We start from the raw sequence: 19,259 nt of genomic DNA, 5'->3' as shown, positions 1-19,259 counted from the left end.
AATAGTGTAAGACTTGTGCCGAGAAATGCTTTTCCCGTTTTCCTGGTGTCAGTTTCGAGGCGTATCAATCTCATAAAAGGATGGCGCTGATAGTTTGCATTTGTGTTATTGCGTTAAATAAGAAGCAGATTTTCATTTATTTTGGAATACATCCTAATGGCGCACGCTTAAAAATCTGACTTAATTCCAAAATATACAGAGTTTTATTTTCTGCATATCCGACGCTATTGCGGACTTCATAAGTGAGGACTTTTAGAGCCAAGAAAAATAATCCTAAGAAAGAATCCTACTTGTATTGGGGAAACGATGTCAACAGTGTCCGCTTTCAAACAATTACTCAACGGCAAAGACACGAAGACATAAGGTTTTAGGATCCATTCCCTTCTCTGCATTGATCCCGTTCCCCCGTTCTCTTATCATGGAGACTCTGTTTTTAAGCCAATGCAATGACAGCCAGAGTTGTATCCTACTCAAATGAAATATGTCTGCCTTCAACTTCGTTAAGGGAAAAATTACATAAATAGGGAGAATTAAAATGAAACATTGAGAAGAACACTCTTTTTGACTAGGAGAGGGAAAATATTATTTCGCTCTTCAGCCTAACAGCGTTAAGCTTTTTGTTGCACAAACAATTGTTACCAAGTACGGTTTGGATCCCCCCTCACACCGCGGTCGCCGTCCCTTTCCTCCCGTCTTCTCCTCCTCCCCTCCTCTTCCGCCCCCACCCGCCCTCCCTTCCCTCCCGTCCGCGGAGAACGCTTAATTGGCTTAGTTACCCGGTGGATCCGCATTACGGACCCCAGAGCTTGCGTGTGCACTCTCCCCGGTCTCCCCCAAAACTCATCAGGTCCCTTAATCGCAATCCCTTACCTCTGCTTACCTCCCTATTTTTCTCTTTGCAGCTTTCGAGACAGGAGTTCGTGTCTTCACTTTCCTCCCTTTGGCGGCGCATAGCTTCGAGTTGGTCACCTTTAGCCACATATTTATTTACTCCGTCCAGGAATTATTTTTATCCCCGCAACATATTGCACAATTTTTATCGGACACCATTTGTTCAACGAAAAGTGTAATTTAGTTAATTATTGTTTCAAAACTCTATTATTATAGTAGCCCATGTGAAAATATTTAGTGGTAATAAGTACTTAAATATCGAAGTGGAGAAACGCCTTTTTGCAGTAGCATACTACTCGTATGTCGTCCCTTTAATTGAAATTTGAACTCCATCCTAGAGTAACGAAATTATTTGTTTACAATAAAGTTGTTTAAAAAAATTCATTGGCACTTAATAAAAAAAATTATTTCCACATAGCTCATAAAATGATGAATTGAACGCACCATTTAATAAAGTGTAATCTTATTTTTTGCCTATTTATAATTTCGGTGATCGATTTAAGAATATTTCTAATCCTTTTTGACAGTTTGGTTCTCGGATACGTCGACAAATAATACTATCAGAAGGTGACATTGGTAAGGGGTGTGCGGAAACGGAGGAGCCTTTTTTACGGTCTTGTTCGTCGAACAACTCAGAGGAGCCACCTGTTTATCGCAAAAGGGAGTTCGAATGATTCTTTTCCTTTCGCGCCGGCAGAGGAAAATTCCAGGACTTATTTGCTGCGAGGAGAGCGTCCAATAATTGAAAACAATTACACAATTCCCATGACTATTCTGAATCAAAATAAAAACGGAATGAGAGCCCTAAGTGTTTTTGGCCCTACAATTTGACAGAACAATGTGACACCAATATCAAACGACACTCCTTAGAGAAGTTGGCTAGAGGTAAATGACGGTAGTAGTACTTATTGAGGGAGGCGACCAACAGCTAAAATCGTGTTTGCCATTGCATATGGGTGCTTACGTCATAAATAAAACAACATTGGACGCCAGGACACTCGATGCCCATAGGTTTAAACGTTTTCGTAATAGACTTGAACTGTTGCCTTAACGAAAACGAGGTTGAACGGTTTGCAGTGCTTTCCAGTCAAAATGTACGTTGAAATCCATAGGTACCTGATTATTAACAAATAAATCAGTCTATAGGTAAAAAATAACTATCTTTTTTAGAAATTCAACTATTGGGTTATTAGCAAACAAATACAGCACAAAGATATAGCCATAGTCTCATATATCACTTAATTTGAAAAAAAACATCAGTTATTTGGATACATTAAATGCAATTTTCCAAAATTTATTTCTCTTTAATCCGACCTAGGTGTTGACCCATTGTATCATTCGGATTAAAGATATTTGGTTCATGAAAACTTGCATTAAATTTATCGAAATGACTGACATAATATCACCAAAATCTTCGGAATTAGTAAATGACTTAGGGGACATTTGCCATAAGTATATTAATTCTCTTTTAACTATAAACTTGATTACATACTACTGTTCATCTAACCGCTATAATAAACGGTGCCAATGAACTCACAAGTGTGGACACGAGCTATCAAACTAACTATCACGGTTGCTACCAACAACCAGCGTTCATTGGATTTTCATCTCAGCATGAAATTCCGTCTCTCAGGTTTTCCTTTCCGTTAGGTTGTAAATTTCGCATATTTGACAACCGTTTCGTCACTCCCTCTCTTTTCCTTTCCTCTCGTCCGCTCTTCCTCCGTTTTCTATTCCTCCAGCTTTCCGTCTTTATCTTCTCCGCTTCCTGATGACGGCTTGGCTGAAATTACAGCCAGGTCCGTCGCACGCATTTAGGTGGATTACCCGAGCACCAATTAGCGAAACCCAGTGTGGTGTTAAGAAAGGCAGCCTCTCACGAGGGAAATAAACTTCCTTCGAATGAAGTTCTTCCGTTTGTTAATTTTTTTCAAGAAAAGAAGCCGTGTGTGCGTTTTCCCCTGCGGGCGAGTCACTGAATGTGATCCCGTGCCTGAATGTAAGGTTTCGACGCTCCGAAGTCCTCATTTTTTACTAAAAAAAGCAACTTTCCCCCCCATTCTTAATCTCTTAAGGAGTTAATCCAAGACAAAGGGAGTCTTTTCGTGACCTTATATTTTTTTGAGTCTCCAATATCCGATCCCAGCGCTCTCAGGGTTTTCCCGAACAAGTTTTTTTTTGCTATTTTTTTATCTCTTCTTTCACTCTCTATTCACTTTTCGCCCCGAACCCTTTGTTTCCCGAGAGAGGAGCGGGTTCCGTGATACTATTTTTTCCACCTAGCCTTTCACCAATTTCCTTTCCATTCAGAGACCCTCTCTCACCGATGGGCCTTTTTGTTTTCCGGAGACTGTTGGCCTCGGCCGAAAAAATGATGCAAGGAACCTTTTTCTTCGAAAAATTTCGAAATTTGGAAGAGGGGAAATAGATGGAGGAAGTGGGAGAAACGAGGACATTGTCCCCCGTCTCGGTCTCAAATGCCCGAGGACGTAGAATATAGAATAAATGTGACAGGAGACGCTGCGTGTGTTCAGTACATCACTTGTTCATTACGAGGGAAAGAAATGCTGTTGACAAATACGCTCATTCTCAAGAGTGCAATCCCCTCACGCAATGCGTTCAAGAATGTGTTCCGCGTAATTATGTAGTTAGTGTTGTCATCAAGTTATTATTGAGTTATTTTTACCAGCCGTTATTTCTGTTTTTATTTGTCCCTCGATTACAAATTTATTGAATAGTGATCAACGTCACATTTGTGCTGACGAAACTATAAATACGAATTCAGAACATAACAACTGCTAAAACCAATTTAGATACTTTTCATCCCGCTATTACTGTAAGAGCACTATACCAACATTATCACATCCTTTGTCTTGGCTTTCGTTTCTTTTTTATGATTTCCAGGTACTTTTCTGGGCCTTACCATCTTAATATTGGAAATACTGTCCAAAAATCGTAACTAGTTTTCCCAAAGCAATTTAATTCAGTGAAATGAAACTAGTTTAACGTTTAACACCTCTACCCTCCTCTATAAACTCTAATTCCAAATCACTTAGTTAGAAGCTTTATTTATTTTACCATGCCCAAATCTTCATGTCATTCTGTTGTAGCTTTTGTTGAGGTAATCGGCGATGAACGCATGCGTGGGAACAATTTTTTGGCGCTCTCGGTCTATGTTCTTTCTCGCATCCTCCAGAGATTTCAGTCGACATTCCAACTTGGTGTTCGATCAAGTATTCTCTCTCAAAGCGGACTTGGAAACGTTGCGACATGGTCATACCGCCATCAGGAGATCTGATACAAATACTACGTACTGGTAACGAAATATTAGGATTACCATTTCCTCGCCGATACGGCAATGGAGAAATTCCATTAGAATTCGTGTACAGATACAGGTACAGATAGATCCTTCAACCCCTCACTTGTTCACCAGTCAGATCAATCTATTGTGGTCATAATGGCCTCACTTGCCGATTATGTAAGTGGGATCTTGGATTACGTCTACTTTGTCGTAAACAGAATTACACGTATGCACGGTGCAAATGTAGATCAGTATTTTTCTACACGAACTTATTTCTGCAATTTTTAAATCTTATTTCAGACCACAGAGATCTATTGTTTATTTGTTGGGGATTCTGATTCATTACATATGTCACGTTAGCCTTGTATGTATTTTTGAAACTTCTTTTCATGTCCAGGAAATACTTTTTCATGAAATGTAAAACATTATTCTATCTTTTCCGATCATTTTATTTACATTAATTGTCACGTTGATCGTGAAACTTTTCCAAGATGAACAAGTGGAACCGGCAGTTTGACAGAGTAGTTTTGAAATGAAGTTTGAAATAAAAAATTTTTATCTGATGATATCCCGTAAAACGCTGCTACGAATGATTTATAGCTTCTAAATTTGAATATCCTGCGTACATCTCTCCAAATTGTGTAAGTATTGTTTTTTTTTTCCTGCGTTATAAAAACTGCCGCACTATTTGATTTTTCTTTCCAAATTTTTCTTGGTAAATTAATTAATGCCTATTTATGTAGCATATTTCAGCATGGCACAAGTGTCTATTTATTTAGCCGATTTGAAAAAAGTTATTACTCGTGATGATGAATTCACCTCCCATACGCCAATGACACTGCACTTTGTGCCATGGTGGTTAATACGCCGCTTTTTAATCCGCATTTTAATGAAGTTCATATTCTCAACAGCCGATCCATCATTTACGTTCACAATCACAATTTCACAACACCTGCCTGATGAAATTTACAATTTATGGCTTTAAGGGTTAGCGGTCGGAAAGACCAGACAGGCGACTAGTGGTTCCTGAAACTGAGATAAAATGCGCACATTTATTTTTTCTTGCAATATGCACATTAGAAATAAAATATTTTTTATTGTCATCGGTGAACACTGATTCTGCTCACCACTATGTATTTTTTTGAATATCGTGCAAAAAGAGAAAGAATGTTACACCATTTTTGTAGTTAAGGGGAAATGCACAGTCTGGATTCTAATGGAAAATCAAAAATGTGAAGGAAGGAAAGGCCAAGGTTTTAACACGCCGCGACACAGTCTAAAAATGTCTTTGGATTAATTTAAATATTTTATAAATGTAAAAACCTGACTTTTTCTTTTTATTAACTTTTCTGTGGATGAACGTGGGTCTGTAGGATAGAATCAAAATAGCATTCGCGGTGGTAATTTCATTGCTGATTTCCGCCGTATCCGCTTCATCACACATAATTGAGTTCTGCATATTGCGATTCCAGGAAAGTTGGAGCCTCTCCACCTCATCCCATTGCGCCTAACACCCTCTTTTGCCCCTCGCAGCCCATTCCTCCCTCCACGCCCCTAATCCTCCTCCCGTGCCACTATGTGGAGGCGAGAGCGGAATTATGAAGGAGTCAAGAGGATGGAGACAAAAAGACTTTTTAACCCGATGCGGCAAGCCAGACAGCACACGCTCGCACACGGACACACACACGGCCATTCGCACACTCGCCAAGTCCTCGCTCTGGTTGCCGTCCAAATAGGGAACCCCAGCCGCTAATCTCTTACTCGAGACTTACCTTCTTAATATACGTAAATGGTGGCGTTCTTCCGTGGGAGGAGACTCCTTTGACTTTATGGGGAGAGCGAAGGTTAGTGCTTTTGGCTCCAGCACCTTTTCTCCTATCTGGAGTGCTTTTGAAGGAATTATACAAAGCCGGTGATGAGTTATCGTAAAACACTCGAATGAGCTCAAATGTTTAGCGAAATACTTACATGAGGTACATGCTTAAACAATGTGCATATAGTACAGGGCACCTGAAGCATAATAATATGCATTGCTTGGCCATGAAAGTTACGGTGAAATCCGTCCTTCTCCTCGGAATACACATGTATTCCCTGAGAGAAACAGCGGACCACTAGTACATGTTAAAATAAAATAATTTAAAAAAATAATGAGCAAGGAAGGTAAAAAATAGTCGCTGGCGATATGTACTTCTCTACTTAATAAGGTACGATTAATGACAGGTATACCATAACCAATATACAATAACCATTCTTCTTTGCAACGCGAACGCACTACGCCCTGGAATATTGGAACTTGGAGTTGAATAATGCGTCTCCAGCACCATAATTCTTCATTACTGCCCAGTCTATTTGCATTTTCCTCACAGGCATAGATGATTCCCTTTAGTTTCATCTTGTTTCTCTCAAAGATTCGAGATAAAACTTTCACTTTGTTTGATTAGTGATGTAGTGGATATTAATGATCCCAAGCTTATGTTACTGCGTAAAAACTATTCCAATTTCAGAGTCTAGGATCATCTATATTAAATAAAGTTTAGGCTCCACCAGATAATCCTTTTAGCTCATGGAGAGATCTGGCACGAAGATCTTTGATAACCATTTGAATTCGTGTTATGGGAGCTCCGCTATCTTTTGGAGGATACGGCTTGCATTTTGGTGGGTTTTCCAAAACTCATAAATCATTTTGAGGATAATAACGAATGAATAATGTTTTGTAACTCTTGGATGACACATTTAATAACGTTTATGACTATCATTAGTGAGTAAGCAGGATGTTATAAAATGTTCAATAAAGATACCATAATTTTATGGACTAGTTAATCATATCGAATATGTTTTAAATCACCCAGAAATATAGCTAGGTGCTTACACTGGTTCCATCAATTGTTCGGGTATATACAGTTTTGTTGATTTCAAAAATGTCCAAATGACAGTCAGTTTTCTGAATAATCTGAGTACTATTTTTGGGTCGCTGCCGTAATGAACAGGAGCTTACGGGGGCTACCTACCTCTTCGTACGGTAAGTGTAATAATATGAATTGCTTGGCCTTGAAATTTGTACTTCTCCTCGGAATACGTATGTATTCTCTGATAGAAACAGTGGACCACTAGCAAGGGTTGAAGTAAAATAATAGATAAAAATAATTTAAGAAATAGTTGATAGTAAAATGTAATTCTAAGCTTGTTAAGGAGCTATGAATGAACAAATGAGTTGAATGATCAAAAATGGACAGTTAGCAGGATTACTTTGAGAATTAAATGTTATTACTCGTATTAATCCAATCTTCGATTGATAAAGCGTGGACATGAAGCCAAATAGGTAAATACTTTGAATTTATCCAGATTAATGGCTAGTAATTTTGATGATTAACAGTTTGTAATAATTTGGTAAAATAGTATCGGTTATCTTTAAACATTTTGGATTTTGGTATTAAAGAGTCAATATTTGTTCTTGTATAAAACACCTTCCAACAATTGATTAAGCTACAAATACATTCGAGTTCATGGTAGTCATTGTAGGTTTAAAAATAATATTTGTCAACTTTTAGGATCATTAACATCTCCGAATTTCGAGATACTTACCAAATGTATGTACACAACTCAAAATGATAAAGCAGCAATTTTATTTCAGCATAATTCCACTGTAAATAGTATTTAATTAAAATAAATATGCATACAATTTTTGAAATAATTTTAATTCTCGTAGACGTCATATTTCACAAACGCAAGTTTGAATTACCCTGTCGCTATTTTTATACATTACATATGATAAGCAGATGAAATCCATAAATAACTCTCAGAGCGTGAGTTAATTAATCGAGTGAAAAATACACTCGTTTATCTGTAATACGAACCGTGATATACGGCTTTCGTATTCGTATCTTTTTATATTGATCAAATAAGCCGTTCTATGATAAATAATTCAAATTAACCACACTGAGTAAAACTTAATGCAGTCTGACCCAAAGATATATCATGGAGCAAGATGAAAGAAAAGGATGTCTAATGTAACGTAAATTAATGTTAACGCGGTGCTTATATTCATGAAAAATCGCTTTTCTCTCAAATTTAGCAGATGGGTCGGGTAAAATTTATGGTGTAAAACGTAAAACCTTTTATTTACGTGCATAATATGCTTTCCTGTATTCACTATTTCCAAATACATCTGATGCTGAACTTTTACAGTATAACCATTGACGTATTAATTATTTCCTAAATAAATCTTATGCTCAATGCCCTCTGATGACGACAATGGTGAATGTGATTGAAGTGACGTAGAAATTGTAGAAGTGCTTATGAATTGGCTATTTAAAGCAAGTAAGTTGATCAGACGTTCTTAAATTAGCTTTCGGCTGAAATAACTCACAATATAATTCAAGAGGATAACGAGACCTCTCTGTCTTAAATCCATTGTTCGCAGAAATCTAATATTAAACATGCTGCTATAATTTAGTTAATTTTATATTTTGGCGAAGTATGTTTACGATAGTGTCATCCAGCTGATGAACTGTTACTGAATGTGGGCCATAAAGCCATCCGTATGACTTTAGCTTTTAACAGCGTAAATACGGATTTGGGACGTCACTAAATTTTTCGGGAGACGTGATTGTTTCGAAGAACGACAACGTAAACAAAAATAGATGTCGGCATTCGCTTTCATTAATAATTTGACCTGCTCTTTTTCATATAACCTCTCTCTTAAGTTTTTAGCATAGTTTTCTGTACAATCGCCATGAAATCATGTCGCATCATGGCCTTCGAACGTAAATCTGATAAAATATTTAAGGAGACTGGAGATAAAAGAATGGAGAAGATATTGCAATCTCCCTAATGAAATAAGGTTAAGAAAGCATGGGATTATTTTAGCCCATACTACGGTTATGTAAAATATTTATTTAATATTAGAGTGCAAAATCTTTTAAAAGTTAACAGCGAAGGAAGAGGCATTAAACATTGAAAAAAATAAAATATATATTCTATGAAAATGTTGTAAGATTTATTTTTAATTATTTCATCATAGATTTAATGGTTATCTGACATATTTTAAGAGTCAAACGAGAAGTAATATTTAGAACAATTAAACGCAATTTTCATCTTACAGGTCTGAGTTCAGCAAATGTATACAAGATTCTGCGATAGTAATAATTTATCATAAATATAACGAAATCATAACCGCAAATTCCTGTATTAATTACGTAATGTTTGGATTTAGAGTAGTAGTAGGTGAATATTAATAAAATAGGAATTAATTGTTTTAAGGTTTCTACAGCTTTCTTTCACTTACGGCATTCCAGGGAACATGAACTCGAATATTCGACCGAATTATAACTTCATATGGATTTATTCATTTCTTAATTCCCGGATAATGTATACGCCCTTGCACAATGAACGTAAATTATATTCAAGGCAAATATTGTGCCTTTATTTTATCATCCCAAGAGTTTGCTAAAATACAATTATTCCATGGGCAAAATACTACGTTAATTTGTTGATTTTAAAAGTAAGCCCCAAGTAGACTAATATTTGAATCCTAATTTCCCTTATTTAACCTTGCCTATTTTCTCTTAACCAGGAGAAAGTAGTATTTCGTTGAAAATACACCAACTTCCATTCAAACTCTATCCGGCGGAATCAGTTATGTCAATCGTACTTATTAGTTTTCACGCTCTAACGTACCAGGCACTGTCTGGATAAGCTACCACTTTGACAAGAGTTGATTACCACGCATGTGATGCCTTTGTGCTGAAATGCATTAGGGGAGTCACCTTACTGCATACAATTTGGTGAATTCTGGTAAGAAGCAAAGATAATGAGATATTTTGTTCTAATGAAGACTAGAGGTCAAATTAAACCATCGGGGTGATAATTTTGATTACTCCAAGCATAATTTATATTCGTTGATGAAAAATTTAAAATAAAATTATTTTCTTAAGTCTTAATTCCTTGAAATTCAAAGCACTAGTAATAATTGTTCATAGTCTTATTTTCTCAATCCCAATATTTAATCTAATTCAGGTTTTTTTCCTTGCTCAAAAATTATTTTCATATTTTTTTTAGAGCGAAGTATACTGATTATTGCTCTGGATAATGAACATTTATTTTTAGGTCGTATGGCTAATATGTCATTATTTAATATATATTACCAATGAAATCATTTATCGCAGCATATTCTCAGTAAAAAATAACATTCAATTTCCAGGGGTAATTGAAAGAATTATGAAATGAGAACCAATGCGCTCATATTCTGCCCACAGGTGCCATCCCGTACCGGATTCGTGTGCCGGCCCCGGGTCAGTTGGTCGCCCTCTCCGGAGACGACTTGCGGGTGGAGTTGGACCTCCCGGCGCCGGGACGCGGGGGAGAGGGGGGCCTGGTGATGGGGCAGGGGGAGACGCTGGCGGTACACTCGCGGCAGGAGGGGGAGGTAGGAGGAGGCGGAGGGGACGCCTCCGCGGCGCCCGGCAGCGGAGGGATTGTGCGGCGGGATGGCGAGCTGTGGATAGAACTGGTGGACATGGAGATGGGGGCGGAGAAGGCGCGGCGGCGGCGGAAGGAAGCGGAGGAGAGGCGGCTGAGGGTGGAGGCAGCCGCAGGGGGCGACGGGGGAGGGTCGGGGGCGGAGGGTGGTGGGCGGAGGTGGAGAAGAGAGGAGGGCAGTGGGGGAGAAGGTAGTGGGGAGGGCAGGGAGACGATGGGGCGGAGGGAGATCGGCGGGGGGTGGAATAGCGTGGAGGATAAAGAGGTGGAGGAGGACAGCGACGAGGATGATACGGCGGGTGGGGGCAAGAAGACGGGGGGCAAGAGGTACGGCTGGGTGGCCGGGGGCGTCCGGCCCAAGGGCGAGAGGGAGAACGCGGTGAGGACGGCGGGGAAGGAGGCGGGGGTCGCCCGGGGGAAGGGGGAGCGGGCGGAGGGGTCCGGCAAGTGGGCCGGGAAACTGAGGTGGCGGAGTTGGAACGGGAGGATCGCGGGGTTCGGGGGTGCGGGGAGGAAGGTGGGGGAAGGGAAGGCTGTGGGGAATGTCGCGGGGGCGAGGGAGAAGAAGGGCGATGGGGGCGCGAAGGAGAGTGAGGGGAAGGAGGATAGTGGAAGGGGAGAGCGAAAGGGGGAAGAGCCGGAGGGGGTGGAGAAGGAAGGAGGGGCCGGGCAGGAGGACGTGGATGAGGTCCGCGGTCTGATTCTGGAAACAGCCCTGGTCTCCAGGGGGTGGCACCTCCCATCGGAGTCCCAAAAGGGGTCGTCGCATCACGGTCCCACCCCTCCGCACTCCACCCTCGCCCTCACGTTCCCGGCCTCCCACTTCACTCACGGAGGGCTCTACGTGGTGAGGTTGGTGGGCACGGGGCGGGTGGTGACCAACCCCGGGACGCAGAGGCCACAGCGGGACACCGCGACCACGGAGGGAGCCGTGGAATCCACGGAGAGCGGCGGAAGGGGGAACGGGGTCGCCACGGGCACGAACAAATCGGAGGAAACGGGAGTGCGGAACGGAAGTTCGGATCGCGGCGGGAGGGGCAACGCGGGGAAGGCGGAGAAGAGAGATCCCCCGACGCCGGATGGCGGGAGCGGGGACGAGGACACCGCGGGCATGCAAGTCGACGGAGGCAAGGACGACGTGAGGCGAATGTACGGCCGGATCCTGGAGGCTCTGGAGAATAGGAAGCGATGGGAGGAGTACGATAGGGGCGGAATGCCCTCCGACCGGAAATCTCCGGGAGAGTCTACGGAAGGGGCGGAAGAGGCGGAGGACGGGACGCCGTCGATGGCGTTGGTGGGGCGGGGGGAGTCCGTCGGAAGTAGGCGGAGGAGGGAGGCGGAATCATCGAGTGGGTCGAGACAAAGGAACGTGATGGGGCGGGTAGAGGGGCCGCGGCCAATTCGGGGGGATGCCATCGGAGACCCTCAGGCGGGAAACACCCTCCCCTCGGAGGGATACACTGTCGCAAAGGGTGCTCTCGGATGGTTCAAGAGCCAGGAGGGGCGCCCTGGGGTATCCCATTACGGGGTTGGGGTCGTCGGGGAAGGCGAAAGACCCGAACAATGGGAGGGAGGGGCCTGGGGGATGGGCGGTCGAGTTGTTTCCGAAAGTTGGCAGGATCGAGAGGACAGATTTGCGGGAGGTAGGGAGCCAGATCGGGGGCCTGGCGGGGCGAGAGCACTTGACGGGCCGGCCGCCGAATGGGGAGAAGGCGGAAGGGCGGCGAAAGAGGTGTCGGGGACCGAGACGAGAGCCGCGCCATCGAGTTTCCTGAGGGCCTACTTGGAGGAGAAAGCGTCGGTGGGTAGAGTGGCAGAAGAGAAAGGTATGGAGCCCACTGGGTGGGAAAGGGAAGCCGATGGAGGCGCAAATGAATCTGAAAACCCCGCTCCGTCGTCGCCAAGTGGATCGGTGGCTCACGATCACGACATGGGCGGTAAAAGGAGGAGGAGGAGAAACGAAGAGGGCAGCACCTTAGATGAGCCATTCAATAACCTCTCAACGGAGGGAACTTTGACGGAAAATCATGCCTTCACGAGTATTAACAGATCTATGCGGGTTCATAAAAGAGAGGTCGGAGAAGTTGAAGAAGAGGACAAAAATGAAAATTTAAAAATCGCAAACCCACAGGAGGGTGTCACTGACCTGAAAAAGGATGCGATATCCAACCTGACCGCGGCATTTGAAAGCAGGGTGTCCAGGGATGTCGCAAAAGGGTGTAAAGAGAACTGTGAGGCGTCAGCGTCACGGCATATCTTGGCCGAGGAGAGCGTGCTCGTGTCATGGCCTGCGGCCAGGTTCACCCTCAACATTCTCTCTTCGTCCTCCCTGGCTTCCGCGTCGAAATCGAAAAGTGAGGGAACACCACCGAGAAATGTTACTTTCGAGACATTCGAGGCTCCCGTTCGAGTTCTGGTGGAGATACCTTGTGGAATTGAAGGCGTTGGCCGGAGGTCGCGGAGGGAGGCGGTGAGCCAGGAGTATAGAAGGGCTTTCCACGTCCAAGGTAATGCTGAGGGTTCAGGGAGAGTAAGCGACGGGCTCTGGGAAGGTGAAAGTAATCAAATGAAATTTATGGATGAGGACGGGGAGTCCGAATCCCGGCTAAGAGAGGGAGGGGAAGGCGGGGGGGCTGAAACCAAAGAAATTACGGGTGCGGAATCGTCTGAGGACGAGTGGAAACCAAAGAGGGCAAAGAAGGGTGCAAGGGGAGAGATAGAAAGACTAAGGAGTGAGTTGGAGGGGAGGGGGGAAGGTGGGAGGAGGAGGAAGAAGAGGGATGCGAGAAGGGACCAGAGCAACGTGGTGCATCCAGAGACGTGGGACGCCGGAGTCCAGCCGGGAGACGATCTACAGGCGAGCTCCTCGACGACCGAGAGGCAATTCTTAGGCAGCGGAGATGAGAGCTCGGCATTCGCAGAGACGGAGAACCCGCGGGAAGGAAGAGCGCGGATCAGAAAGGAGAGGGTGACCAAGTACGACATCAACGACGACGCCCTCGAAAGCCTAGAGGCGAAGGCCGGGATGCTCGGTTCCTCGGGCTACGCCATGAAGAGGGAAGTCCGCGGGGGTGGGCAAACGGGGGTAGAGAGAGGAGTTGGAGGAGGGAGCAGGGTGGGGGGGACAGTGCGCGGGGCCAAGAGGTTCCGCGTTGAGTCTTGGATGAGGGGGGCGGCGAGGGAGAGGAGGGACGCCGGCGGTCCACCCCGGGAAGAGGCGCGGGTCAAGAGGGCGCCCACCACGGCTGGGAGCTCGAGGAATCCGAAGACGGGCCTGTCCCCGGGCCCCCCCAAACTTCCGTTCCGCGTCTTCCTGGTGTTGCGCTACTGCGGAGTGGATTCCACGGAGTGCGATGAAGAAGATTCTGGGAAGGAAAATCTCGAGATATGGAGGAGACCACAGGTCAGTGCTTTTGTTCTGTACATTGTCGGTAGATTGTAATTCTCAACCTTTAAAGCACTTTCGTTGTTCTAGCATGGTTGCTTTAATATTTTACTCTGTATGTAAAACGAATGGGAATAGTTTACTCAGTAATACCAGTATTGACACAAGGGATTTGTCCTCTCGTACATGTCGGCTCTTTATTAAGTTACAAATGAAGGCTAAGTGACGCAGATGAAACTAAACTCAATGGAGTTGTAGGAGTCTTAAAATGAAGAGTGGCAACTAATTGCTTGAATATCGTAAAATTGAATTTTTATGAATAAAAATAGAGGATAATAGTTGTACTTTAGTCAAAAAGTATTTAAGTGATAGCTCTCTTATGTTTTAATATAGATTTATAGTACGTTAGTTCAGGGGGTAGAGCATTTAACTACTGGCCGGAAAGTCCTGGTTTCGATTCCCGGGAAAGTCTCTGGGCACCTGCAGCTCCACCCAAGCTATATGATTTTTCAGCTACCAGATCTTCCTGGGAAACCATAATCGGCACAGGGAAAGGAACTGGCCCCCCTTCCCTGATGTGTGAATTTCACACGCCGTCGGGCTAAGTACTGGGTGAACTCTACCATCACCTACCAAACCGATCTTCTGGTTGATTACTGTATTTATGGTTTTATGGTATCATGAAGACGTTTATTTGCCTAGTGAAAAGCTTTTTAAAGATTTATGATGCAATAGTTCATGTATTGATTAAAAAAGGTGCTGTAATACACATCTTTGTTTATATATTGCTTAAAGATAAGTCTTTAAATATAACGTAGCTGGGTTCAATCAAAGAAAATATAAAAAAAGTTTTCGATGTTCTTTGGTTTTCATCGGCAATGTTATAAAATATGTGGGTATAATGGTTCTACTTTTTTATTTCGTTGTAACTATTATGGTATTAAGAGATTTTCAACTGAAGTACATGTATTTCTCTATATCTACATAATAAACTATTTAACGTCTACTTAATCCAATTTTACACCACACGAACGAGTAAGTTCTTTTATCGTGGAAATTAACGACCTTTTTTTAAATAACGCATTGTTTACATCTTGTAAGAAATATTTTGTTTGTGATTTTCATTATAGGCTCATTCCATTTGAGAAACCTAAATGAAATATAATTTTCCAAAACTTAACCAATTAAAAATTTAAAGCCTGAGCTATACTAAGTTACTCTTTACAAGATCCATTAATTTCACTTACTTTGCAGACCGTGTTCACCAAGGAGCTGGTGGACTTCCCGGAATGTCCCAAATACCAACATCAAGTCATTCTTCCGTGTGAGGCGTTCGGGCAGGCTGGAGTGTATATGGTGCAGGTGCGGTCCAACTACACGCTGGAGACGGAAGAGCACGAGGCAGGCAAGGCAAAGGAACGAAGGAGGAAGAGAGAAGCGAACGAGCGGGAAAAGCAAAGAGTTTGGGGTGTTAAGGTCGCCGCGCCAAGCGATTCCTCCGCAGACGATGGTGTACCCATTGATCGAATTTCATCGATCAAATCGAAAGGCGCGGTGACCAAGTCAATAGGAAAAGGATACGGCAAAAAAATAGGTGAAAACTTGGGTGGCAAAATGGATCGAACGGGTGATAAGGAACCATCGACTGAAGAGTTCGAGACAAAAGCAATGGACCAAATAGCAGTCGGGGGAGGCTCGAGTGTTTCCGAAAGCGGCGAGGGAAGTGAGGCGAGCGAGAAGCAACCGCAAAGCAAGGGTTCGGCCGGAGATGACGATGATACCCTGAAATTCGGGAGGATGGAGCGGAAGTATCAAGAAGGAAGAGTGGACCGGAGCGACTACGAAAACATCCTGAGGGACACCGGTGACTCCCCGGCCGAGGAGACTGAGGGCGTCGGCGAAGAGCCCCCCCTATCGAGGAAGCCGAGGGGGTCGGCTTGGGAGATGGGCGGGTCTTCCTGGTGGGAGTTCGGCAGCGGGGACGGCGACTCGGATGACGGGAGCGGGGACTGGGGCGATGGGGGTTGGCCAGAGGCGGGCAGAGGCCGCCGCGAGGGCAGCGGGGACGAGGAGTACGGCGACGACCCCGAAGGCGGATCCGGCGGCGGCCCCAATGCCCCCTCCCGGAGGAAGATGCCGGACCCTCCGCCTGGTTCTCTGTGGTCATCGAGTGAGCCGATCACCGTGCGCCTCAGCCAGGGATACGTGTTCACGGTGCACGCTAGGAGCGTGTTCCCGTGCAGCGAAGCCCACGTGCGACCCGAGACACTGGAGCCGGCCCCGTCGGGCGTGCCCGTCCTGTTCGAATACCCGGAGTGCATTCTGGAGGCCTCGGACAGGGTCAGGGTCTTCGGGAGGGCCAGGCCGGACGTGGCGGCCATATTGCCTCCATTCTGGATGGGGACGGACGCTTCGATGGACGCAGCTGTCACCCTCTCGCACCCTTCACTCAGATATGTGGCTGAGAAGAAAATATACAAAGGTCTGGTCTGATGTTTTAGAACTGGTCCACAAAGGCTGGGTACAGGCTTTCATTTAAAAAAATAATAATATCACAACTGTTTCCGTTATAATAAATATAAATTTTGGATTAAATATTTTTTATCAATTTACGTTAAAATGTAATGAATTAGAAGCAGATTTAATTATTTAACTATTAAGTGGATAATTCAAAATCAACCCATTTTTTAAGTCAACAGAGGTTGTAAACTTTCCTCCCAATACAGTGCTAATTCTCCTTTAACAACAATTTGGCAACCTTTGTAGGAGAAGGGATATAGTGTGAGAGTAAAATACGTTTGCAAGTCGCGAACAGGAATTTCCATAGAATTTTGCATTAATATGTTATTATGTCTATATTAAAAAACAAACAGGTTTCTAAGTTAATGTTACGTGCTTAAATATTTAAATGTTTCCAGCTTAGCTAAGCACATTCAAATTCTCTATCTTTTCGCACCGTAATTCAGTTTTGACCACTCTAACTACCCAGAAATTATCATTTGCCTGTAATAAAGTAACTGTACAAGTGTCCTATCCTCTTTCATTTAACTGAAGTTAGTATATTTAAGTGCGTAATTATTTATTATCTCCAATTCTTCAGGAAAGCACAACGCCTGGTTTGACTGTTCCCTGTTCACTGAGCGATTCTCCGAGTATTGCTTCGCTTACGCTTCGGAGGCATTGACGGGGGCCGTGACGCACGTCCGAGCACAATGCATTCCCACACTCCCAACTTCCGGTCAGTATCTGAAGATTTACTAAAGGCATTGACGAGTTTCTCTATGTTATGTTTATTTCACTAAGTACTCCAACTATTTTGCTCCTCACACCTCTTGAGATGCTTTTTTACGATATACTTTATTAGATTTTGAAAATGGCATCCTTGGTGTATTTTACTGACGGCTAAGGAAAATTCTCTAGAAAAAAGATAGCTTTGAATTATTGTCATAGTATTCATTCAAATCATTTTAATTCTAAGTTTTTGAAATTCATTTTGACAACGGTATCAATATAATTTCTCACTGGAATGAAAATGGAAATTATCAAAATGCATCAAATAAAATTTCCATATATTCATAAATTGATACTTATTTGTACACTATTATAGTTAATTATGGAACAAATTGTCACTTTCTACGTAGAAGAGCATTAGTTACAGTTATTTTATTTTCCAGTTTGTGACTAACTCTAAAAAAATGGTGACAATTTTATTTATCTTTATATTTACGAACACATTTTACGCACAAATTTGAAGCTGCTACAATTTTCCCAATCAACAGTTCTTAAAAATTCTTCTATTAGCATCAAATCAAAAACTTTTGTTTTTCAAATTAAAATGATATAGGGGGTGGCCCGTGCTAAAAGAGCCCCCCTGAGGCCAATTAAAGATTGCTAATTTTTTCTGTTTTTCATCGTTCCATACACCCGAAGAGTTTGGTAAACAGTCAAGTCCTGATTTTACTTTCTGTTAATTACTTATTTGATTTTTGTGATTTCATACAATTCATCGGGTCAAGATAAATAATAAGTTACTCGTGTCATCTTGCTTCGCAGACAAAGACCGCGGTGGCTGGGGCAGTTGGAGCGCTTGGAGTCAGTGCAGCACTACCTGCGGAAGCGGCTCGAGGAATCGCTACCGAACCTGCGACAATCCACCGCCGAGATACGGGGCACCGTTTTGCGAGGTATGCGATCAAATTCAGAGCCTATGTTCACGCCACTAGCAAAAAAACGATTGCGATTAAAGGACTAGAAGTAGCCATCTATTTCGGCGGATTCGGCGGCTGCACGAATTATGCACAAGATCAGAACTTGGTCGCGAGTAAGTAGTCTCAGTCCCAGATAGAGTAGCTCGTTAAAGTCAGATGGTGGGATATCATACGAATTTGATTTTGTTCGTCCCAGAGAGCCCGATGTATAACCTTCGCATTTGTAATAATTTCTTTGAGAGCTAATACCCAATGAGAGTATAGTTTCGATGAGAAAGGACATATTTTTCAAAATGTTTTAACGCAATAACATATGCTTCATTTTTCTTTGTCATTTAAAATGAAAGTTTTGTAATTAAAACTCATTGTTGACAATACAACGATTATCAAGTCAAAATTATAGTTTTCGCATTTCACAAAATAGCGACAATTTGTTAAAAAAGAGACATTATTAATGCCAACACTAAGTGTTATTTCCATGTTTTACCACCAATCTCGCTACGGTAGCACAATGATAATATTTCTTGCAAAAATACTTTTTACAAAATAATTAAACGCATTAATATCCCTTTCCGTTATACGTCTGACTCCTCATTTTTGTACCTCTAACATATCTTGAGTGCATACATCCTCTCCCTCTCTATTAAATGTTTCTCTTTTGACCTCTCTCCCACTTCTTTTCTTCTCTTCCCCCATGGATATAGTATATATACATCCCAATCAACTCTCTGGAATTGGAGAAGTGATTTACTGTCCTTTCAAAATTTGAAACAAATGGAACAAAATGCCCGAGGGTTCCCGCTTATGAATTCCCTTTCATAACAAGGGTGAGGGTACTTTATCCAAGCATCAGAACAACATCTGTTCATCCACTTGCTCCCACCCATCCACTGTCGTCCTTTTTTTGTGTATTATATCCCGCCCTCCAGGCTAGAACTACATAAAAGAAGGAAGTTTCAGGCTTAGTTATTAATTTAACTAATTCAATTCCAATGCA

The 19,259-nt window shown here is 42.8% G+C and overlaps 1 protein-coding gene and 1 long non-coding RNA gene across 2 annotated transcripts in view; both read left to right on the top strand.

Moving 5' to 3' along the window:
- The window catches only part of LOC139698387 (uncharacterized), a 312,741-nt gene extending 302,190 nt beyond the window's left edge, over positions 1-10,551 (top strand). Inside the window, exon 5 of the long non-coding RNA XR_011702912.1 lies at positions 10,447-10,551. This is a non-coding gene — a long non-coding RNA (uncharacterized lncRNA). The remainder of the gene's footprint in view (positions 1-10,446) is intronic.
- A 17-nt stretch (positions 10,552-10,568) lies between these two features.
- The window catches only part of gogo (golden goal), a 39,821-nt gene continuing 31,130 nt past the window's right edge, over positions 10,569-19,259 (top strand). Inside the window, exons 1-4 of the mRNA XM_071597284.1 lie at positions 10,569-14,072; positions 15,309-16,536; positions 17,155-17,292; positions 18,108-18,238. Coding sequence (XP_071453385.1) covers positions 10,569-14,072; positions 15,309-16,536; positions 17,155-17,292; positions 18,108-18,238 — 5,001 coding nt within the window. The remainder of the gene's footprint in view (positions 14,073-15,308; positions 16,537-17,154; positions 17,293-18,107; positions 18,239-19,259) is intronic.

Source organism: Hetaerina americana, unplaced genomic scaffold (assembly GCF_022747635.1).
Source record: "Hetaerina americana unplaced genomic scaffold, ioHetAmer1.1.p SCAF_84, whole genome shotgun sequence".
NCBI lineage: Eukaryota > Metazoa > Arthropoda > Insecta > Odonata > Calopterygidae > Hetaerina > Hetaerina americana.
Note: the sequence above shows the minus strand (reverse complement) of the source record. Positions and strands in the feature narration are given on the sequence as shown.